This window comes from Bombyx mandarina, chromosome 16 (assembly GCF_030267445.1).
Source record: "Bombyx mandarina strain Sakado chromosome 16, ASM3026744v2".
NCBI lineage: Eukaryota > Metazoa > Arthropoda > Insecta > Lepidoptera > Bombycidae > Bombyx > Bombyx mandarina.
Window position 1 is genome coordinate 3,389,836 of NC_143222.1, and position 25,798 is coordinate 3,415,633.

At 39.5% G+C, this 25,798-nt stretch overlaps 2 protein-coding genes across 5 annotated transcripts in view; one reads left to right on the forward strand and one right to left on the reverse strand.

Annotated features, from left to right (window-relative positions):
- The window catches only part of LOC114252761 (uncharacterized), a 102,123-nt gene that overhangs the window by 59,002 nt on the left and 17,323 nt on the right, over positions 1-25,798 (reverse strand). The window contains exon 1 of one of the 4 annotated variants that reach the window (XR_016324344.1): positions 23,060-23,211. The exons of 2 other annotated variants lie outside the window; for them this stretch is intronic. Coding sequence is in view for 1 of the 2 variants with exons in the window: in XM_089733647.1 (XP_089589773.1) it covers positions 4,690-4,704 (15 nt within the window). In the remaining variant the exon portion in view is untranslated. Of the gene's footprint in view, positions 1-4,689; positions 4,720-23,059; positions 23,212-25,798 lie in introns of those variants that run through there. One more of the 4 variants, XM_089733647.1, reaches the window with a different exon arrangement.
- LOC149501235 (uncharacterized) lies at positions 357-4,502 on the forward strand. Its single transcript, XM_089733512.1, has 2 exons — positions 357-1,058; positions 4,291-4,502. The coding sequence occupies exons 1-2, from the start codon at positions 612-614 to the stop codon at positions 4,303-4,305; spliced, it is 462 nt and encodes a 153-aa protein (XP_089589638.1). The 5' UTR covers positions 357-611; the 3' UTR covers positions 4,306-4,502.

Sequence of the window (25,798 nt, forward strand, 5' to 3'; positions counted from 1 at the left end):
AAGTATAAATAAATAAATAAATAAATATATCCATTGAGTGCTTGAACACCCTTTACAACGCAATTGCTTTTTATAAAAATGATTATCAACATCAGGCTTGAAGGGTAGGATTGTTACTGTTACCTCCCTCGACCGGGTATCCGTAAATGGGTTTCCCAGTTATAAAAAAAAAAAAGAATTGTCCTACTACGTTGTACTACTTGAGACACTTAAGACATCGAAGCCATGAATCGTTGATATTATAAATGTATAGGCGATCCGATAGCTTCTTTATACTAGATGGGCTTTTATCAACTTGCATATATAATAATATTAATAAAATAAACCACATTTAATCATCTCACAACACGCGTGTGTAACGGACGTGACGTCAGCTGTCATGCCCTGCCGCCAGCCAAGCCGCCAAGCCATATTAACACGCCCCCTTCCGCCACAGCCAACGCCACCGCCGCCAGCCAAAGCCAACGAAGGGGGGATAGTGTTAATAAAACAAGCCGTGCCAGCCATTTCTACCTGCTTTTCTGCATTCTCGCACAAATAAAAGAACTTGTCGTTACGCTGCTGGTTTTTATTGTCACATCATTTGCAACAATCAGAAGTGGCATAAAGAAATGAAACAACGTCATATACACGCTCAGATCTCTCGGTCTTCTGACAAGTTTGAAGAAGATGAAGCTCCTATTCCACTGGCGAGGAAGGTGTTGAAAAATTGCTTCAGAAGGAGGTCCACAAGGCGATACTTGAGCTACAGGATGAAGAACCTGGAACAATCAAATCAAAGGGACTTCGACGTCGTCGGACCAAGAGCGCCTGCCGCCCTGTCCTTCCATAATTCTGGTTCACGTGGAGGGAAACTAAAAGAGCAGCAACGTGGTTACTCCACTGCGGCACTACGAGATTCACGGCTACGAGCTTCCTTCTCCCTGCCTGCGACGCTGCTGCGCGGCGAAGACAGCTACGTCAAAGTCATCAACATGAGCTCGGAGACCATCATGTGGCCGCCGGGCGAGGTCCTGCCGAGGGCCAACAGCTGCGAGGAGCCACAGCCAAACAGCCAGGTGTGTTGCATTTCTACTTGCCCTAGCCATGCCATTACAAATATTTCGAGATTTGAGGGTAGAAATAAAAAAAAATTAAAAGGAGCCATTGAATAACAAGGGTCATTCAGATTTAAAAAATACAGTATAAGCATTGCTTTGCTACGAATACACATGATTTAGGTATTGCCAATTTAGTCCAAATGCAAATTAAGCTTACTAGTGATCAGCCCGTGTATCGCCACCTTTACTTTCTCATAATGAACAAACGATAGTTAAATCTAAAGCTAATTAACTTTTAGATGCCGGCATTATAAAATAATCTCAAGCTAGTCATGCTTCACCAGTGGTCTTATTAAGAAACAGAACGGCGACAGTAGGCTATGCGTTGATTATCGTGCGTTAAACGCTATGGTAAAATATAAAAGTATCCACCGAACAGTACTTCACGAGTTTAGATTTAGACCAGGGCTACCATAAATTAAGCATTGTGCCAGACACACAACTGCTTTCATTACGCCGCAAGGTCATTATTTCGAGTACAGTAGAACTCCTTTTGGTTTAGCATATGTGCCATCTGTATTCATGCGTTTCTTCTTTTTGTCCACATTATTCTTCAAGATGGGGTGGTTAAATGCGTTTAATTAATAAAATAATTGAGTCTGTGGGTAGAAAAGAAATTGAGTAAAAATAAATGTAGGTCAAATCGAGATACTAGCAATTTTAAACGATTTACCTCTACCCTCGGTTGATATAAAATCAGGTTCAATAGTTATTGAGAAAGTACTTGGGAAATTTTATGGTGGAGACTTCAAATTAAATATGAGTAAATGCTCATTCTTGGAGAAACAAGTCACTTGTTTAGGTCATAAAATATCTTCAGACGGTATACAGCCGGGTGCAACAAAAATTGACGGCCGTTTCGCAGTTTCCTGTGCCAAATAATGCTCATAGTGTGCGACAGTTTATTGGTTATATGTTACTTGCGCGTCCATTAACTGTGTTAAGAAAAAAAAAAAAAAGATAAATCATGGGTGTGGGGCCGTGAACATAACGCGAATTTCGAACAACTGAAAAACAGTTTATGTTCCAAACCTATGCTAGCTCTGTATAATCCTATGCTTCTTACAGAAATACAAACCGATGCGTGTAACTTAGGAATTTCTTGTATACTATTACAAAAACAAACTGACAACTCACTGCGGCCTGTTATGTATTTTAGCCGGGTTACTAGGAAGGAAGAGTGTGTATCATAGTTAAGAGCTCAAAACCTGGCGGTCGTACAATCGCTACGTAGGTTCCGTGTTTATGAAGTAGGTAAGCATGATATAGTAGAAACTGATTGTACTGTGGTTTGTGCTACGCTTACCAAACGCGGCATTATACCACGCATGGCGCGATGGTGAGTTTTGAAAGAAGATTATGACATTAGTGTTGAGTATAGACCTGGTGAACGTATGGAACATTTGTAGACGCGCTTAATAGGCATCCTGTTGACATGATGAACGTAAATTATCTTAAAGTTACTAATTGATTCTGTACTGTGCAATGTCAGGACGAAAAGCTTAGTTCGATTATAAAGCAATCTATACTAGCATTATAAAGCTGAAGAGTTTGTTTGAACGCGCTAATCTCAAGAACTGCTGGTCCGATTTGAAAAATTCTTTCAGTGTTAAATAACCCATTTATTGAAAGGTTATAGGCTATATAAAAGGTTATAGGCTATATAACGCTAAGACCGCTAAGACCATCATTGTGTCACGCTAAGGCCAATACAAGCGAAGTACCAGTAAATGTTTCAAAATCGGGTTATTTTCCCTTTTAAGAGCTTCCGGTGCCTGCGCTGCAGAAGCGGTTAAAGTTTCGCTAAAATAATGTGACAGAATTGTTCCCCTTTAAAAAAAAATGTCCGCGATAGCATATATCTATATGTTAAGGTTGGCTCACTATAACGTTTTTTTATGCTAACCAAATTTGTTCTAAAATAAAGCATTATTTGTGAACTATATTCCACGCGGACGAAGTCGCGCTGATGTTAAAGATAATTATGAACTAGTTCGAAATTTTTTTAAGGGAAATAGACTCGCAGTCCCTTCGGCTAAATGGAAAATTGTACAAATGCACTATGACGACATTTGTCACGTGGATCTAAATCATCGTTTAGCTTTGATTAAAAGCCAATATTGGTTTCTTAAAATGACACGCTTTATTAGGAAATACGTGGCAGCATGTCTTTATTGTACACATGAGAAGGATAACTATGTTAAAAAAAAGAAGACTGTCTATATCCGATCTCTAAACCATCTGATACTATGCGCATGGTACAAAAAGATAACATGATGCCCTTCTGTAGGACATCTAAAGGGCACCAACCAGTACATGATCGTAATGAAAGATGCGTTGTCTAAATTTGTGATAGCTGAACTAACGCGTACTGTAAATTCAATCGGGACCATTCGTGCATTGAAAAATATATTAATAGGGTTTGTCCAGATACCCGAATTACGTGGTGACAGACTACGGGAAAGCTTTTACGAGTAGGTACTTTAAAAAAAATATATCAGAAGATAAACAGTTTAGGCATACGTTAAACGGTATTGCTTGTCCGCGCGCTAATTGGCCAGGTTGAACAAACTAAACATATAATTTTATGTGTTGCGGGCAACTGATCCTAGTGAAACTTCAAATAATTTAAACTCCGTCATTTGAGGCACAAATAACACAATTAAAAGTAACAGCGGCTACAAGCCTTGTGATTTAATCTTTACGCGCTCTGGTAGGTCAATATGTGATGTTTTCTTGGTCGCGAACCAGAAACTGTTGACGCACGGCGTAAGATAGCTGCAGCTAGGATAAAACAAGCGAGTACAATAATGACACACAACATTAATATAAAAAAAGCTCATGTTTATAAGAAAAGGCATATTTGTATCGTAGAGACAGGCGCCAACTGGTTAGTAGCGCCGCTAGGATTAATACCAAATTAGACGATTTGTACTCAGGTCCGTATGTAGTAACTAAAGTAGTAGGTAACAATTGGTATCGAATTAGAAGTATATCTAAAAGGTTTACGAAGTTATAAAAACTTCACTGGCCTGGTATCAACAGATTCATTAAGGCCCTATAAAAGTATAACCCATGTGTCTGATAGCGCTAGTAGTTCCGATGAGCAGGTCGAAACTGAAGACCTTATTGATTTATTTGAGAACTAAATGTTTTTGTGTGTTCCCCATTGCGGGAGCAATTGTTGCAGGATGGCCGAATGTAACGGACGTGACGTCAGCTGTCATGCCCTGCCGCCAGCCAAGCCGCCAAGCCATATTAACACGCCCCCTTCCGCCACAGCCAACGCCACCGCCGCCAGCCAAAGCCAACGAAGGGGGGATAGTGTTAATAAAACAAGCCGTGCCAGCCATTTCTACCTGCTTTTCTGCATTCTCGCACAAATAAAAGAACTTGTCGTTACGCTGCTGGTTTTTATTGTCACATCATTTGCAACACGTGCAATAAATGGCAATACACAAACAAATTTTCATATAACCAATAACACGTTTAAAGTCTGACTACCCTGCAATGATAAGTATAAGTCAATAAATCGCCTTAAACACGGTTTTATAGTTTCCGATGTCAAATAAAAACAAGTCCGACTGACCTTAAAGACGTCCATGACGTAAGAACAACTTAGACGAGTATATTATGCGTTTAACAGTCCGTCCAACAACATATTTGATAATAAAATGACACTACTAGCATTTTAGGTGCGGTGTAAAATTTGCAATTCAGTGATTGGTGCAAAACATAAGCGTCCGAATGATATCTATGTACAGAACAATTAAAATTAAGGGCTTTAAATGTTGTTTTCTCATTATACACATAACAGAAAACGCAATTAAGTCTTTTATTGTTTATTTATTCTGGAGTACCCAATATCATTATATCTATATATTAATACATGAAGCAAAAACTTTGTACCCCTTTTTACGAAAATTGTGCGGACGGAGAAATATGAAATTTCCCACACTTATAGAGATTATAGAGAAGAAGTGCACAATGCTAATATTTTTCAAAATTAATGCATACAAAAGATACATTAAATCAATAAAGAAAACATTACACACACTGCCATGGTTTTGACACACACACATATATGTATGTACTCTTTGTTGATTGTCAAACTTTAGTTAATGCTTAAAGACTGTGGTCAAATTGAAAATAGGTTAATATTGTTTATCTTTAATATTATTTGTCTATAGTGTAGTCTTGGCGAAATCTGTGATTATAGAAGTATAATAATCTTTGACAATATAACCATAATAATGTTTAAACTTATAATTTCAATTAATTATAGTCGAATTTCGACTACTGCGGGACCACTAGTCTACACAACTTTATCAGATACGCTCCTATAATATTTTTTTATATTTAACTATGAAAATTTTCTATCAGCTCACGCATCCCGGATGCTCCCATAGCCCACTAATATAATAGCAGCCCACTAAGTTTCTCGTCGGGTTTTTACAGTAAGACGCGATTCGGATTTGCCGGTAGCTTCTGCGTAGCACTGCTCTTCCTAGGACCAGTGTTAGCAAATTCTCTCACGTTGGTAAGCTCACCTAACCATCCACGCGAAGCTGGAATAACCGGTTTGTTAAGCTACCAGAGAATAGGTGCTTCTAAGCTTGTGTCTCTTTGAAAATCGATCTTCATGATTATATTGCTTATACTAATTGAAATTAAATTGGTAACAAAATAAAATCTAATAAACACTACGATCGTGCTAATGATAATTTAAAATAAGTTTCAAATACATTTACAGGTTCCAAATAATCCCATTTAGACCGTCGGTCTACTAAGCAAAAACAATCTTCGTCGTTTTCTATACCAATCAAAATCAATAAGTGTCAATTTTCAATTAAATGTGTATCATGTACGTAAGTTGCTGGCGCGTGCGGATGGTACCATACAATCTAATTGTAACACTTTATACTGATTCCTATCACTTGGACCACAACGTCCTCCCACATACCACCCTTCCCTCAAACGGAAACAAAACATTCGTTCGACCAGTCATTGAACCCTTTGCTGTGATTTCATAAATAAAAATTGAGATCATTGCAACCTTTAATTGATCATATTATTATGCTTTAGGAATATTGTAGGATGTATACTAGTAATTTCAACCGATTACAAATTTTACCACCGGCTTAAACCGGTTAGTTTATAAAAAATAATAATAAATAAAAACTGGATCAAAATAATTGTTAATAATTATAATTAAATTCGTCAATGGATTAACTCATAATTTTGGTTAGTAAAACAGAGTAGATACACTGCAGTGCTCTTTAATTTGCTTCTGTGTAACGATACTCTGTATCCCGATGTCGAGAACAAATGCTCAGGGCTTTTTGGCGGGAACGCGAGGAGTGAAGTTGTGTGATTTGTTTTATTTTGTCTATTTAGTGTTTCGTCATGTGTAATAACGGTGGTTTATTAACTGTTTAATATCTGTAAAAGTGCACAAATGTGAGAAAATGAAGCCGCTGAACGTAATTTCTCGGGATACTCCAAAAAATCCACTGAAAAAGTCTCAGTAAATAACCACCATTTTACTGAGATTATATTTCATCCCATATCATCTCATTTCATTTCGTGTTCACTTAATTTTATGCCATGTTTCATAATAATCTACTTCATTTCATTTCTTAATATCATTTTTCATATAAAAAAGTTTACATTAAAATTCAAATAAGACATGATAAGGTCTTAGTTATTAGATCATAAAATTTCTTTAAAAAATAAAAAAAAAGAAATTCTCAGAAAGTATTATCTATTATCTATGCGGAAGTCACAGAACTTGCTAGCACAGATGTACATTTATTTCCTATATAATCTATCAAGCGGACAGTTTGAAATTTTCCAGAAAGTGCTTGTGATTTCTGTATTATTTTTTTTATTACAGGAATATTTTCCATGTACAGACGTAGTATGCTTTTTACAGTGCTGCAGTATTTGGATCACCGTTCTCCGTGGTTAAATAAAATCTAAAATATTCTTTGCACACGTATTTATAAAATTATTTATAATAGTTTCTTGAATTCGTTAATTTAGTTATTGTGTTTTGCCTTTACGAAAAGATACTCATAGAATACAAATACTCATACACTTAACAAAATACGCTAACTAATAAATGATTGCGGGAGATCCCAGAGTAAACCCCACTACCCGTTCTGAGGTTCAAAGTCATGTTCCCAATTTTATTTTATTTAAATTTAAGGTAATTTTATTTAAAACATTAGTAAAAATGTTATAAGAAAATTCTCAAACGCCTTCAAACTGATAACAATACAAAGTTAAAGTATCAACCTTCAAAACTCTAACGACTGTTTCCGATGTGGTTCCTTGTCCTTGCTCTGAAAAAGTAATCTTATCTCGATACGCACATCACATTTGAGCAGATTTCGGTGTAAAAAATGACGTCATAGCGACATTGAAAATCCTAAACAAAAATATAACAATCATAAAAACAATTGCAACTTTGAAAATTTTATCACACCCTTTCATATCTACCTACATGTCTACCTACTTCTCTAGAAAGGTAAGTACCTGCTTGCGTGTTTTGAAAATACGAGTACACTATCTTGTCATTTAGACCACGAAGGGACTTTTTGGCGGGAACGCGAGGAGTGAAGTTGTATGATTTGTTTTATTTTGTCTATTTAGTGTTTCTTCAAGTTTAAATGTGTAATAACGGTGGTTTATTAACTGTTTAATATCTGTGAAAGTGCACAAATGTGGGAAAATGAAACAAAGCCGCTGGACGTTATCTCGGGATCCTCCAAAAAGACCACTGAAAAAAATCTCAGTAATTGACCACCATCTTACTGAGATTATATTTCATCCTATATCATCTCATTTTATTTTATTTAATTTCATCCCAGTTGATTAATGTCTCCAATTAATCATCTTCGTTTCATTTCATTTAATTTCACTCCATATTATCATTTTTCATAAAAATAAGAATATAAACACGACTTAAAGGTCTTAGTTACCAGGTCGTAAAATCCCTTATAAAAATTTGACCACGAAAACGACCGTTATCACAATTTCCTAGCGTCTATCAAAATGTCATAAATATTATTAACCAGTATTTTGTAAGAGCAAATAACAATATGAATAAACTCTTCCCACAAGGATCGTAAACTGAAAGGAGACAATAAAATTACACGAAAACGAATGTATTAAACCGACTTCAAGAGTGGCATTAAAACTGCAATAATCCTTCGTAACAAATCGCGTCCGCAAACAAAATGACGCAAACATACCATATAAAATTCAGTATAAAGGTATTTATTAATCTTCTATACATATAAATAAAATTGGAGTGTCTGTTTGTAATATTGAAATAACCGCTTTTTACTACAAGCATATGGATACATACATACACCAAAATAACATTTTTTACAATTTTTGTCTGTCAGTCTGTCTGTCTGTCTGTTTGTTTGTTCCGGCTAATCTCTGGAACGACTGGACCGATTTTGACGGGACTTTCACTGACAGGTAGCTGATGATATAAGGAGTAACTTTTTTGACTAGCTTCGCCCCGCGGCCCGACAATAACCGCGGGTAACATCGCGGGACTCCACTATCAATAATAAAATCAACAATTCGTTTGATTTCAAAAACGTGAAGAGTTTTACTTACAATCAATTTATGATTAAATATGTCGTATTTGTTCAAAAAGTTAACAAGACAACTAGTGCTCTTTTAAGGACATAAAATCTTGCGGACAGCAAGTATATCGCATCTTCTTCGGTTTTCACTCCTCCTCCTCCTTGCATCGTTGAGGATCGTGACCTTTACGGGGCACTTTGGACTATGTTCCTCCATTCCTTTCTGTCCTCTGCGCAGTGGACAGAGACATTGATATTAGAGTCCAATGTCGTAGTAATTTAATCAGACCAGCGCATGGCATTTTACTGGTGGTAGGACCTCTTGTGATTCCGCACGGGTAGGTACCACCACCCTGCCTATTTCTGCCGTGAAGCAGTAATGCGTTTCGGTTTAAAGGGTGGGGCAGCCGTTGTAACTATACTGAGTGAGACCTTAGAACTTATATCTCAACGTGGGCGGCGGCATTTATGTTGTAGATGTCTATGGGCTTCGGTAACCACTTAACACCAGGTGGGCTGTGAGCTCGTCCATCCATCTAAGCAATAAAAAAATATATGGGACTATGTACGCATCCTGGGCCTCTTTCCTTCAACTTTGCCGGTGATGAGTAGTTTTTCGAATCTATTTTTTCCCGGCTTCTTCTGATAGCCTTGAGAGGTTATAACAGCGTTATCCTAACGTGTAGGTGTTCCCTCGGGGCTCAAACCGTAGTGTTGCTAAAACTGACCCTAGCAAGAGCAGTGTTTCGCAGAATCTACCATCGGATCGGAAACGCGACCCGCTGAGAAGATCCGGCGAGAAACTCAGTGGGCTGTGTCTATGGGTTAATTTACTCGCCGAGCTCTTCGTGGCCAGCGACGGTTTCGGCGAGGACGGTGACAGGTGCTTGAGGTACCTAAAAGCACTGTTAATGGACCGGGAGAATTCGTATCCGTAATGACGTGTTCGAATTTATAATTCTGTTATCAATTGAAGTGGTCGTGGCCTAAAGCATAAGACGCTTGGTGCATTCGTATCGAGCGATGCGACTGTGGCGGTGTTCGAATCTCGGAGGCGATGAACATTTATCTAATGAAATACGTGTTTAAGTGTTAAGCGTGGGGATTTGATATCCACACAAGATCGATTACGAAGATTTCAATTTTACTTAAATATACTAGCGGAAGAAAGCAAAAATATTTGCAAAAACAAAAACATCAAACTAATGAACTTGCTCTAGTGTTCCACTAACAATGGATCTCATCCAAGCTGCGTATCTAAACTGCTGATGTAACGTATTTAACATTTGTATCGTGCGGTCGTGTTACAACATTAGCGGTTACATTTTCTGAGCTTGCAACACCGCGGGCGGATGATTATCGCAACAAGCCAACTTGTTTCATTCGCGAACTGCATCTGTTTAGCCATAATCATATTTTATGGAGAGGCGTCGGTAGTTGCATCGTATAGTGCATTAAGATCGAAATAATTGTTTATGTCAGAGAAATTAAATTAATGAGCACTGAATATACTCGGATAGGGCATCTCTTGCTGCCACGAAGAAATAATTTGTTTCGGTTTGATAGCTAGGACGGCCGTTGTCCTATAGATATGAGGACTTAATACCTTATGTCTCAAGGTGGGTAACATTTTCGTTGATGGTGGCTTCGGTAACCAATTAACACCACGTGAGCCCTAAACCTGTTCAACAGTCTAAACAATAAATGAGGCCTATAAAATCATTCAGGTAAACTACAAAAATCGGCCCTAAACACGTCATTACGGATCCTCCCGATCCATCGAAGTACTGCTCTTGCTAGGGCCAGTGTTAGCAATACTCCCGGTTTGAGAAACTGAAATAACTTTGTTCGGACAGCTACGATATTCTTTATTTTAAACTTCGATCAATAATACTACTATTATTGATCGAAGATTTTAAAGCAGATTTATAAAGGATGAGAATATTACTAATAATCTGAATTTTAAATGAGAAAACTTCGTTTATTAGTACTTAGTACAGAGTAAAAATAATTTTTTTTAACTGAATTTGTTAGAATTTTAGCTGCATTTGTTATAACATGAAAACACTAAAGCGTGTCCAACTAACTAAACAAGATAGCGCCATTTTTAATACAATTTACGACATTAAGGCGTTTAGCTGCCTTTGATTTTATAGGCCTCGAATAAAGAATACGAAATTACACAAATTTCAGAACGATCACCAATACAAATTTTATCAACCTACATTATTTCATTAGTGGAAATTGACCGTAGTTTTGGAAAAAAACCTACGAAGATAAACACAGCTATTATGTAGCACCACTTTTATTTGCAAGATATAAAATGTTTCAAACATGAAGCATATAGCGTACTCAAATATATCACGGCCGGTACTTTAACTATTACATTATACTTTTTTGGATTCTAAACTCTAATCCTAGGCAATGTTGGTTCTTTTTAATAGTTCCTCTGAATGTGCGTGTACAACTTTATCATTGTTATCTGTAGTATATACAAAAGGTACACTCATAATTTGTTATTTATTTGCAAAAGTTTAATCACCTTCAGTTTAAATTGGATTTTGTTATTCAAGATCTAAAGTTTTCCCCTTCTAATGCGTCAAAACTATAAATTTGATTTTAATTTGATAAATTATAAAATTATAAATAATTTGATCCAACGTGGTAACGTAGCCAGTATCTTGAGAACTGTGCCTCCTTTAAGCGCATTGGAAGATTTGTTCTACTGTATGAATTGATTTATTTTAAATTATTTTGATTTATTTATTTATTAATAAAGGACTACAACATTTAATAATTTGTTTGAATTATCTCTTTATTTCACCAATATAGTGATTTTAATTTCATATAGATAGAGATTTCCTCATTGATTAAAAGAAAGTATTACGCCCATTGCTTAAAGCTGTTACCGTACCCGTGTTCTTCTCTGGAACGCCAACAGTTTTAATAAGTTACATCAAAACGTTAAGTTACATTCGCTGGTAGCCTTTTTTTTTCTTAGATCTCTGGACGAGCTCACAGTCCACCTGGTGTTAAGTGGTTATTGGAGCCCATATACATCTACAACGTAAATGCGCCACCCCAATTGAGATATAAGTTCTTAAGTCTCAAGTATAGTAACAACGGCTGTCCCACCCTTTGAACCGAAACGCATTACTGCTTCACGACAGAAATAGGCAGGGTGGTGGTACCTACCCGTGCGGACTCCCAAGAGGTCCTACCACCCGCCAGCCTAAAGGGCTATTACTGGTAGGTGAGCACAGGGGGCTCAACCTTATTTTTAACGCTGGGGGTCCGTTTATGGATACCCGAACGGGAGGGGTAACATACTGGGTTATGGCAGACTCCGGCGCCTCCAGAGAAGGGCTTCAACCTGAGTGAATGTGCTAAGACTGACCTTAACAACAGCAGTGCTCAGCAAAGTCCTCCACCGGATCGGAATCGCGACCCACTGAGACGATCCGACGTGAAGCTAGTGGGTTGTGACTATGGGATTTGGTTGAGGCACGCACCGACCAAAATGTAGAAAGGCATATTCATTATTATTTATTTAGACGCGGCAATACATTAAATCGGGTTGTAACTATGTATAAACATTCCAAAATATCAATGGACGTGAAATAGTATTTTCTCGAGTTTTCGAGTAACGAAAAACAATTAAAAGTATTATTACGATTTACCATCTCGTTTATTATTTTACGAAAATAAATTATTAAATTAAAATACGGTTTTCGTCAGTGACCATGAAAAGTGTGCGGTATTCATAACGTCGGAAATAATGGAATAAATATGCAAATAATAAAGGCGTGTTGAAGCCGTAATAGTAGTTTATATAGACGATATTATCTTGATCAGCTATTGATCTATAGAAACCGGACTTAACTGTTGATTTATATGATTATTGAACTAATTCATCAGCGCATCTTGTTAGTTAGTATTGTGACGTTTTTTTCCTTAAAAAGCGACGGTCCTTGCTATGACTGACCATACTGATTGTTACGTCTTTCGAAGTCCGCCCACCTTGTAGTTTTAGGTTTAGCAGATGGCGCTGCAGTCGGTATCTAGGTTATTTATCTTTGCTAGAAATAATTTATATGACAAAACAACGTTTGCCGGGCTAGCTAGTCAATTAATAAAATTAATCTACAATAGTAACTCTTCACTACATAGTATAAAAAGTCGTCAGGTTTGAGCCCCGTGAGCTCACCTACGAGTTAAGGTTCCGCTGGAATAGCCTCTCTAGGCTATCAGCTTAGGTAGGAAAAAAAAAAAAAAAGTATAAAAAAGTCGCTTTCTCTGTCCCTATATCTGTCTGTCCCTATGTATGCTTAAATCTTTAAAGCTACGCAACGGATTTTGATGCGGGTTTTTTTAATAGATAGAGTGATTGAAGAGGAAGGTTTATATATATATATAGCTACAGGATATATATGTCGTGGATAACGACTTTTAGTAATATTAAGACGGTGGTTTTGATTATTATTTTAAATGATGAAATGTTGTTTTGATAAATATCACAAAATGAAGGGTAGACTCCGTAACGCCACAGTATAAAATGGCGGTACGTGGACAGAGTCGTAGCATTCGTGTCAGACAGTGATTCCGTCCGTCTCAGCAGTGAGTCTCTGACAGTCAGTCAGTCAGTCAGTCAGTCGGTCTGTCGGTATGTGCAACGAAACTGTCGGTTTACCCTGTCATTGTGAAAGTTGTGTGTATTGAGTTTCAATAATTATTATTGAAAAGTTTTATTAACTAAACTGAGTTCAATCGAATACGAGCGATGACGGAACCTACCGCTCAGCCATCCCTGGTGCGTGCAGACATATATATATATATATATACATATGGATATATATATATATATATATATATATATATATATGGACATATATATATATATAAATATATAGTAAGGAATACCCAACAAAAAGGGTATAAAACCGGCGTGCAGCTCCGTCACCCGCGCATTTGTCGGTTGACATTCGTCGAGAGAACATCTTTAAGTGTTAATTTAGGAAACACGAATTTTATAATAATGTTGAGGGTACAGTGCCTATAAATAGCAACGCCTTTGCTCGAAACATTTTTGGCGAAGTAAAATGTCCCTTAGAAATAAGGTGACACTCTACAAAACTTGCATACGCCCCGTCATGACCTATGCAAGTGTAGTGTTCGCTCACGCGGCCCGCATACACTTAAAATCATTTCAAATCATTCAATCCCGTTTTTGCAGGATAGCCGTCGGAGCCCCGTGGTTCGTCAGGAATGTCGACCTCCATGACGACCTGGACTTAGAGTCCATCAGTAAGTATCTGCAGTCGGCGTCCATGCGCCACTTCGATAAAGCGGCACGACACGAGAACCCTCTCATCGTGGCCGCCGGTAACTACATTCCCGATCCTGCGGACAGAATGGAAAGCAGTCGACGTCGCCCAAAACACGTCATCTCGGATCCTCCCGATCCACTAACGGTGCTTTTAGGTACTTCAAGCACCGGTCACCGTTCTCGTCGAACCCGTCGCTTGCGACGAAGGGCTCGACGAGTAAATTAACTCTCAGACACAGCCCACTGAGTTTCTCGCCGGATCTTCTCAGTGGGTCGCGTTTCCGATCCGGTGGTAGATTCTGCGAAGCACGGCTCTTGCTAGGGTTCGTGTTAGCAACATCGTCAGGTTGAGCCCCGTGAGCTCACCTACTAAAGTTAGGGTTACGGTGACATAGCCTCTCAAGGCTATCAGCTTAGGTAGGAAAAAAAAAAAAAAAAAAGAAAAACGAAACATTCATTCGATCGGCGGCGTTCGTGAGAGAAGGTAGTCGTGGACATGGTTTTTTTTTTTTTTTTTATGATTGAAACTTTTCTGGTGGCCCGAAGGCCTTTCCAGTTTCACCAGGACAGGTGGGCGAGCAAAGGCTCAGCCAGGAGGGGTGGGATTTGCTAACAACTGCCCGAGCGCCTCCGAAGGAGACCTAACAACTCAAGAGCAATTGTTTCGCGAATGAATCTACTACCGGATCGGAATCGCGACCCGCTGAGAAGATCCGGCGAGAAACTCAGCGGGCTGATGCATGGGTTAGGTTGCACGTCGACCTCTTTGTCGAGTTCGACGAGTACGGTTACCGGGGTCCCTAAGCCTGCTCCTAGTATTAGAGCTGAAGGCATCTAATGCAAAGGTTATTGGATCTGATGGATCCGTAAGGACGTGTCTAGGGCGTCGACGGTGACTGGCTCCTGCATGATCAGGATTCGGGGAGTAGTCAGCGGCGGCAACGATAAGGCGATTATCGTGACGCATAGCCTTATCGAAGTATCGTTCCGACGCTGACTTCATGTATTTCCGAATTGATTCGAGGCCCAGGTCGTCGTGTAGGTCAACGTTCCTCACGAACCACGGAGCCCCGACAGCTAACCTGCAAAAGCGGGATTGTAGGGATTGGAGGGTGTCTATGTGTGTGCGGGCCGCGTGAGCGAACACCACACTCGCGTAAGTCATGAAGGGCCTTATGCAAGTTTTGTAAAGTGTCACCTTGTTCCGAAGGGACACTTTACTCCGCTTACAGATCATGGGGTAAGTGGACATGGTGTGAGTGAGTCATTGTTTTAAGTCTCTGTAGACGTGTGCTAATTGTTATTTTTTTTAAATGGTTTTTCTTCTGATTCCTAATATCAGAAGTGGGATAAAGGACTCAAATAGCCCACAGTGGCGTAAAACTCTGAACTTTGTTTTGTTTTACAATGATTGCTTACTTTGATGCTTTCATACTTTATTTGTTATTTTTATTGTGTGATTGCAAATTTTAACTGTGATAATGAGACATACTGAAACTCCTAATACACGGAGGCGACCGTCTCGAGATGATTCTCGTAATCGAAAATAATGTAATCGAATGTAATCGACATGCTTTCGCGATCACAGAGATGATAGACAGAATCGCGATACGAACGATAGAGGTCGTACTTCACGGGATGGCTTGCGGGTCCGAGACCAGCGTGATTCTCGCAGTACTGATGTGCGTCGGTCACGTGCTCGGGTTAGGCGCGGGTCGCGTAGTAGGAACCGCTCTCGTAGTGCCCGTCGCTCTCGTAGTGGAGGTCGAGATCGCGCTCGCGCACGATTGAACCTGTTGCGACACGTTCTAACGATAAGGCGCGCGCTGAACAGACCACCGATATTCTACGGACAGTTACGACTGCCATGTCGAATATCGTTGGTTCGCAACAAGGTCACGTAGAATCTAGTATCCCTGGTTCTAAGGCGTCTACCCTCTCCAGTGCTTTGATGGAAGTAATTAAAACTTTGCAACCCTCAAGGTCGCAAAATTATTACATATCGTATTTTGACCCATCGATTAATAATTATCATTGAAGTTTGATCGAAGAAGTAGAACGCGCCAGTGAAGTTAACGGGTGGAACGACCACGAATGCTTATCGCGAGTGGCATCATGTTTAAGGGACGGTGCTAGGGTTTGGCTGAGTGAATTAGTGATACGGGGCATAATGGGCCCTCAGGTTAGAGCCGCGAACACTAATCTACCCACGATTTGATTTCATTTTTAGTGGAGGTCAGGTTAGGCCGAGTCCTTATAGGGTTCAGGCACTAGTTGAGTCACCAGTGACTCGTAATGTCACACAGGTAGATAATTCTTGAGGTTGACTGCATACTTCCGAAGGTGAATTCGGGATTATGTTGGCAAAATGGTCAATTCAACTTTTGAGATTACAGCTCATTCTGAACATCACAAAATGCAAGACAACAGACATCCGCCCTGCAGCTTCTGGTAGAAAAGACGCCACCACACCTGTGGTGAGGACTCTAATTAGTGATGTCACGACTAAGGTGTTTCGGAGCCGTTAAGTTCGTCGAGAACTACGTCGAGGTAGAGCTCATCGATTGGTACCACGGAGTGAAAAGCGACATGATGCTCGCGTGGACGGGCACCGACGAGCAGCAGCCGTTTTTAATGTCGATAATCTTGTTTGCGTAATAACTCACAGTCTACAGGAAATGTAGATCCGGCAATCCGTGGACCTTACCGAATGGTGAGGATGGTACCTCACGGGCATTGCCGCCAGCTCGGGCCCCTCGATGGTTTCTGCGGCAGTAGCACGCAAGCGACGTGCCGGTAGCTGCGTAATATCGGTCGGCAGGTAAACTTGATTCCGGCATGCGTGGCCCGTATAAGGTTGTCGAAATTCTACCCAGTGGACGTTATACCCTACGGCTGCTCAGCGGCAGTTATGGCAAAACTACGCAAGCAGCTGCACAATATATGGTGTCGTGGCGGGGCGAGTGGACCCCTGAGACATGTGCTGCCTTCTTTGAGAGTCAGTAAAGTTAATAATGATCATTGTTCACAAATATACGTATTCCTATGGTGAACCTGAAGGGTGAGCTATAGATGATTGCTCTCTAGTTACGTATCCCTCACTCGTGTGATTAATTCTACACGGTAAGATGCCTCAATACGATCGGCCTAGACTGGCGTATTGAGAAGCCTCGGCATGTTTGAGTATGGTCGGCGTGCCGGGAAGCTTCACACGTTTGAATACGCTCTGCGTGTGGAATGCACTCGTACGTTTTTAATACGATTTTCGTACGAGTGGGTCTGGGACCATTTTACGTATCCCTCACTTGTGTAATTAATTCTACACGGTGAGATGCCTCAATACGATCGGCCTAGACTGGCGTATTGAGAAGCCTCGGCACGTTTGAGTATGGTCGGCGTGCCGGGAAGCTTCACACGTTTGAATAAACTCTGCGTGTGGAATGCACTCGTACGTTTTTAATACGATCTTCGTACGAGTGGGTCTGGGACCATTTTACGTATCCCTCACTCGTGTGATTAATCCTACACGGTGAGATGCCTCAATACGATCGGCCTAGACTGGCGTATTGAGAAGCCTCGGCACGTTTGAGTATGGTCGGCGTGCCGGGAAGCTTCACACGTTTGAATAAACTCTGCGTGTGGAATGCACTCGTACGTTTTTAATACGATCTTCGTACGAGTGGGTCTGGGACCATTTTACGTATCCCTCACTCGTGTGATTAATCCTACACGGTGAGATGCCTCAATACAATCGGCCTAGACTGGCGTATTGAGAAGCCTCTGCACGTTTGAGTACTGTCAGCGTGTCGGGAAGCTTCACACGTTTGAATAAACTCTGCGTGTGGAATGCACTCGTACGTTTTTAATACGATCTTCGTACGAGTGGGTCTGGGACCATTTTACAGGGATCACTGATAACCAAATGTAGAAGACACTTAACGAAGGGCGACGCACACTGGCCCTTGGATAATAACAGGAATATGCGCATTAAGAATGATTGTGCTACTGCGCGCACTGCTCCCGTGCCGCTACCTGCACGCGCCCTCTTACTTCTGGCGTGCAAACTGCACGTGCTGCTCGCGTGCCGCTGGCTGCGCGCGTTCGCCTACTTCCGGCGTGCAGACTGCGCGCACTGCTGGCATGCCGCTGCCTACTTCTAGCGTGCATACTGCACGTGTTGCTCGCGTGCCGCTACCTGCGCGCGCTCGCCTGCTTCAGACGTGCATACTGCGCGTACTGCTCGCATGCCGCTGGCTGCGTGCGCTCGCCTGCTTCAGACGTGCATACTGCGCGTACTGCTCGCGTGCCGCTGGCTGCGCGCGCTCGCTCGTTCGTGCTTCACTCGTTGGGGACTATGATGCCTTTGGTCCACTAAGCCCGACGCAGGAAGTCACGAGTAAGGAGTAGTTAGTTTGCAGTCCTGCTGAGCTACTTATGCGCTCTGCCTGCATTTTCAGGATTATCTATCAGGACGGTCGAGCGGGACGCCCGCCACATGTGGTGCAGCCTCACATCGTGGTTGCAGACTGGAGCTGGGACGGCTGCCCTGCCGAACTTTCGGCAGGCGCGGACTTAACAAGATCTTTCGCACGCTTCCGCATCATCGTTACGAGTGGACCCCAGTTATGTGGTCGAGGACGAACCACAGTCAGGAGAGGCCGAGTAAGGAATACCCTACAAAAAGGGTATAAAACCGGCGTGCAGCTCCGTCACCCGCGCATTTGTCGGTTGACATTCGTCGAGAGAACATCTTTAAGTGTTAATTTAGGAAACACGAATTTTATAATAATGTTGAGGGTACAGTGCCTATAAATAGCAACGCCTTTGCTCGAAACATTCATTCGATCGGCGGTGTTCGTGAGAGAAGGTAGTCGTGCACATGGTGTGAGTGAGTCATTGTTTTAAGTCTCTGTAGACGTGTGCTAATTGTTATTTTTTTTAAATGGTTTTTCTTCTGATTCCTAATAATATATATATATATATATATCCTGTAACACTTTTGGCATCCAATGAACACAAAAGTACATTTAAAGTAGCGACCACCGACATTTGGCGACCAAAATGCGGTCGCCACTTTGTTTCTCAATATTTTTAACACCAATCAACTGTAGATGGAGTTATGGTTACTATATCAATTTTTGAGATGGTCACCAAATTGCCTCAGAAACGTTATATAGTTACGTATATAGTTACAGTATATATATATTAACATCCATGAAATAGTGGAGAAATCAATAATAAATTAGTTTTCGAAGCGAAGCGAAGGCGGGTCGCTAGTATATAATAATATAATATTTTGAGACGAATCCAGCTTGATAGGACCTTATTTTTTATTCAGAACGAATGATAAAATCAAAATGTTATAGTATATGTTATAAAGACGTTCATTTTGTCTCGTTAGGAAAACGCTACTATTAAATGTGACAATCGCTAAGCGTGTGTGAAACCATGTATTTGATAAATCTATTCGCGCGTCACTTGCCCCGCATTGACGACACTATATCAAAAACGTTCTTCAAATAGTAACTGTCCAAAGATTAAGCTCATTCGATTAAAAGACACGCGAGAGCATCTAAGACGAACAAAAAAACTTGGAATCGTTTATTTTTTAATTTTTTTACCGCGACGGAAATATATGGTGTCATAAGTTTATCTTCAACACTATATTCAATCACTGTAATGTACATTTAAATAATTTCTACCAGTGCAGCTGTCCCCAAAATGAAATGTATCATTACATTTTAAATTTAACTTGAAAAGTATAACACCTAATTAAAAAAAAATATTTAAAAAAAAAACCCATCTTAACATAACAACACTAAAGTTAAAATTTAACTAACAAAAAACATTTGGCAAGACGATAGAGGTTGAAATTGTCGTCAATGACACCCGCATTAATTTCACAAGCGAACAATACTGTTAAATAAGTATGCTATGATCGTGACTATCCATATTTTGTCTCTTGGGAAAAAAACATACTTATAATTCACGCGTAGCTAGCTAATATGTGTTGTAACCTAGGTTATGATATACTGAATATAGGGATAAAGAAGAAAGAAGACGGAAGATAAAAGAAGAGAATAAAAAAAACAATCATTCCAGCACATACGACGCATCCCAGCAATTTCATCACCCGTGCCTAACGAGGGGGCCTAACTAAATTACACCCGGGCAGAGGGTGTTGTCCCAAGACCCGCGCCCCCGTAAGGAAATGCGAGAACCCGAATTAGTTAATATAGAAAATACGTGAAGCCAGAAATAGATAAGACGATCCAATGGTAAACTGTTCCATACTATAGTTTTTTACGTTACGTAAACATCCATCACGGTTTTTTTTATCTTAGGCAGACGTTTATACAACAAATCTGATTGTGTGAAATTTGATTGTTATATCAATGTTTTTCCCTACCTATACTGATAGCCTTCAGAGGCTATTTCAGCTTCTCCTTGACGTGTAGGTGAGCTCACGGGGCCCAAACCGGGAGTGTTGCTAACACTGGCCCTAGCAAGAGCAGTGCTTCTCAGAATCTACCACCGGATCGAAAACGCGACCCACTGAGATCCGGCGAGAAATCTATGGGTGCTATACCAATTTATCGATCCAGCACAAAGAAAGTTTGGATTCCAATGATTTATTTATTGCTTAGATGTGTGGACCAGCTCACAGCCCACCTGGTGTTAAGTGGTTACTGGAGCCCATAGACATCTACAACGTAAATGCCGCCACTCACCTTGAGATATAAGTTCTAAGGTCTCAGTATAGTTACAACGGCTGCCCCACCCTTCAAACCGAAACGCATTACTGCTTTACGACAGAAATAGGCGGGGCGGTGGTACCTACCCGTGAGGACTAGTAAAGAGGTCCTACCACCAGTAATGATTATCTTTTTACAGCATCTTAATCCAACTTTACTAAAAACATTACTTAAATTGTACTCAAAGTAGATTCGTCTTCAAGCAGGCACAGTAGAAACTAAAAAGAATTTGTACCACTAAATTCGGTAAACATGATTTAAACCAGCCTTTCCCAAAGTGGGCGATAACGCCCCCTTATCAGCGCTGCAGATCTAAATGGGGGTGTTGTGTAGAGGCTTGAGAGGCGATTTGTTATTTCATCTAGGAAGACTCTTAAACACCAACTGAGCTCTTGCTATAGTGGTTTTAAGTAGGTGAAGAAATGGGGACACTAAAAAATAATTTATTCTCAAAGTGGGCAGCGTACAAAATAAGTTTGGGAACCTCTGACTTAAACTATCTTTTACGGTTTATTACGGCGTTATCATTACGGACGTTCCGAAACATTTTACAGTTTTCATGGTCGTCGACGCCTGACTGTACTTCGTCTTAGTTATTCCATAGATAATACACATAAAGTTATTCGTCGTTATTTTCGACTACCGTCTAATTTTCATACGAGTCATTGCACAGGTAATTCAAACATTCAGACCAAACTATTATATACCACAGGACGAGTAGAATCGTTTTTTTTATTGTGTTATTTTATAAAAAAAATGATTTTATTGTAAAAAAAGCGTGGGGTGCATGGTATCAGTTGTTATAAATATTTTATGAACAGATATGAGTAGAAGGGTTATTTTGGTAATATCCTGAAAAGCACTCCACGCTTTTTTTTACAATAAAATCATTTTTTCTTACACTATTTTTAATTCAAATTTATTAAAATTTATTTTATATTTTTTAGTTGGATTTTCTATAAAAGCGTATTTTGTTCGATTTTTAAACTATTATTTAATTTTCATTTTTTAGTTGAATTTCATTTTTCTCAATTTTTTTTTCATTTTTTTTTAAATATTGGATTGTCATCGGTCCTTAATAAGTATACTAAATTTCGAATTAATCCGACGTTTTGAAGGGGGTTAAAATCATGTTCAAAGATTCCCTTACAAACATAAATACGTCTGAAGCTAATAAAAGCGTATTATTGAAATTATGTCTTCCTCGTAACAACGACTAGGATAGTCATTTTTACAATTTCATTCATCGTAAATACATCAATAGCATAACGGTAGCTCTAACAATATAAATCTGACCTAAAGAAAAATGTTTATGAATGAATCACTTTTGGATTGTGGAAAAAAAACTATAAAAAATAAGGTAGTCACGAAGTATTGAAATTTGTTATGTATTTAAAACTAAGGATATAATTGCAATAATAAACGCCGTATTAAACCGTAGATATAATTAATTTTTTAATTTAAATTAAAATTTTAACGACCGTCTGGTGTAGTGGTAAGTGACTTGGTCACTACACAAGGGGGTCGCGGGTTCGAATCCCGCCAAGGAAAGGTATTTGTATGATAAATATAAATGTATTTTCCAGGGCTATGGATGTGTCTTAAATATATGTATGTGTATAATAAAAAATCTTACATTTATTTCCGTTATCTGGTACCTGTAACACAAGTTCTTTACGAACTTATCACGGGACTAGTTAACGTGGTGTGATTGTTAGTAAATATTTATTTATTTTATTTATAATTATATCTGCGACTCGCGGCCAAGTAACAATTGATTTGAATTGAATTGCCGTTGATAGCAATTTGGTACATACATCATACAACTCTCTATCGCTGTTATAAAATTTTACATAGATCTGCAATCAATTTGTTTTGCTTCGAACCAACAATTAACAATTTATTCATATACGTTTTCTTTTTATGAACTACTAGCAACCCGCCCTCGCTTCGCTTCGGAAACATTAAAACACACATGAAACCAAAAAAATAAAATTAAAAAAAAATTAAAAAAAGTAGCCTATGTTCATCAGGGACAATGTCGGCTTCTAATGGAAAAAGAATTTTTCAAATCGGTCCAGTAGTTTCGGAGCCTATTCGAAACAAACAAACAAACAAATCTTTCCTCTTTATAATATTAGTATAGATCACTTTTATAATGTGTCTTATCTAAAAAGGTGTAATTTGAGATTATTAATTTTATTATGTTATTTTGTATTTTTTTTTCTTAGTCGAACGATAAGTACATTTCACCTGGAATGTCTCACTCACCTGCACGTGCCTATTCCGGGCACAGAACACAAAATACACAAAAAACTAAAAACACGATAATTTGCGACCGCACAAACCGTACACTCACTAAGCACTGGCAATCGTATGAACGACACTGAAATTCTTATCTATATAAGATAACGTAAATATATTTTAATTCGTTTTTTTTTTCGTGGAGTACGTTCGCTTTGTTCGTACGATAGATACACTTTAAAGTCAGGATCGGCGTGCTGCATTCTGCATTGCGCAAACCTAACGTGGGTGGCTGATAAGGCCCCCGCTATTTCGTTCGTATTTGAATGGCAAGCCAATCTAGATTTTGACGATGAAGAAAGCTGAATTTAGTAAGATTTTTTGGCGGATTTTTGTTTAGGGAAACCGTTTCCTCTACCTATTCGCTAATAACCTAAGAGGCTATTCCAGCTATGCCCGGTAGGTGAGCTTACGGGCTCAACCTGAGAGAATTTGCTAACACGTGCCCTAATAAGAGCAGTGCTTTGCTGAATCTACCACCGGATCGGAATCGCGACCCACTGAAACGATCCGGCGAGCACGTCTTATGTACGCCGAGATAGCTGCTAGCTCCTAAACATTCATTACAACTTTTCACTAATGCAAGAAAGCGCAATTTATTCGCTGAAACATTCGGAGTTATCTTCAAAACGATACCTACCAGTTTTATTTGTTAAAATTACTAAAAATCATCATTGTCTTTGACTACTTTTCTTTAAAACTTCACAATAAATCACAAAAGTAAATTTTTTGCACCGTCCAAATACCGTTATATCTCTTACTGCGTTATCCTAAATATGATTAGCTCCACCTCGTATTTTCTAATGCTTATTATACTTACATCTATCTATCAATGATACTCTGAACTCGACAATATAGAAGGTTAGACAGCTATGATGAATCTATACTAATATTATAAAGCTGAAGAGTTTGTTTGTTTGAACGCGCTAATCTCAGGAACTACTGATCCGATTTGAAAAATGATTTCAGTGTTAGATAGCCCATTTATCGAAGAAGGCTATACAGGCTATATAACGGGGTTTTAATCGGGAACTTCCGCTGCGTGCGCTGCAGAAAAGGTTTAAGTTAAGTGTACATAAATGAAGAGGCGGGTAAAATTTGGCGTTATGCCAAAGTAACTATTCCACGCGGACGAAGTCGCGGCCAAAAGCTAGTTGATACATATAAGTGCGTCAATGTATCATAGTAAAACCCACATCGTTTGAGACCGAGCTGAACTGTTAGTGAATCTAAATATTGTATGTGCGACTTTATCCTATAGAAACAATATCCTAGGATAGGAAAGACTACAGAGGTACGAACCAAGATTGTGGCTATTTCAGCGGTGCGAGCAACCGGGTTTTCCATTTGAGGTTTTATTACAAAACAATCCAGTCGTCAACCTCATTTCTCAAAGAGTATAGGCGGTCAATTGTATTGTAAAATGGGTGTCCTACCGAAATGACCTACAGACAGGAACAGACAGGATGGTGTTTCCTACCCGAACGGGCTTCCAGCTTGGCCCACCCCCTGTAAATGTCGATTAGTGTTTGCAATATGTCGGTCAGTCAGCATTGACCCGAGAATCCACCGGTCTATAGAGCAATAAAAGCCTACTTCAAAATTAATGATACGGTTCAGCGTCACTGAATCCACATTGATACCGCAGTTAATAAAAGGTATAGAACATGTTTTATTCAGGTTTTGTTGAATCCGGGTCTGCAATATACCTAAATAGGTCGACAACGCTAATCATAAATGCTCTTGTAATGATGACCGCATTCACGTTGTGATGTCTACGGGATCCAGTAGGTACTTAACGCGGTGTGGACCATGAACTGGTTCACCCAATTAAGCTACTTTGCCTACCGTTAGTCATAATATGGCACTCTGCATTCAGTCAGTAAGGTCAGGCGGGCTGTGAGGACGGCTGGCTAAATACAAAAGTCGTCGTGGCCTAAAGGATAAGACGTCCGGTGCATTCGTGTTGAAGCGATGCACCGGTGTTCGAATTCGAGGCGGGTACCAATTTTTGTAATGAAATACGTACTCAACAAATGTTCAACAAATGTTGCGTAATTACTGGTAGTAAGACCTCTTGTGAGTCCGCGCGGATAGGTATCGCGATCACCACCCAAAAAAAAAAAAAAAAAAGGGCAGCCGTTGTAACTATACTGAGACCCTTACAACTTCTATCTTTATATCTCAAGGTGGGTGGCGCATTTACGTTGTAGATGTCTATGGGCTCCAGTAACCACTTAACACCAGGTGGGCTGTGTGCTCGTCCAACCACATAAGCAATAAAAAAAAATTTTTTTAATCCTTTACAGTTTTCGTAGTTACATACGAGTCGTAAAAGTACCGTTAATTATTGGCGGAATGTTCTAAAATGTTCTACCACTATATAGTTATTATGAAACAATATAAATTACACACTATTAAGTCACTATCATACGAAACGAATTGTTAAATACATGTATGTAAAGTGCATCTCATGGTAGGTACGATGAAATTTGCATCTTAACCTCAAAATCACGATGTAACACGGTTTCAATTGCAAACTAAAGCTCTAGATACAGCGCTGAACTAAATACTTCGAGACAGAAGTCATTCTGTAACTGTTAAATGTAATGCAAGGAGTTTTTAAATGAACTTTGAATCGAAGCTATATAGTCTAGGATTTGTGATCAAATAAAAGTTTTGAGTTTTTGGCGGGAACGCGAGGAG

Coding starts and splice junctions, on each gene's coding strand:
- LOC149501235 (XM_089733512.1), top strand. CDS start 612: ATGAAACAACGTCATATACACGCTCAGATCTCTCGGTCTTCTGACAAG.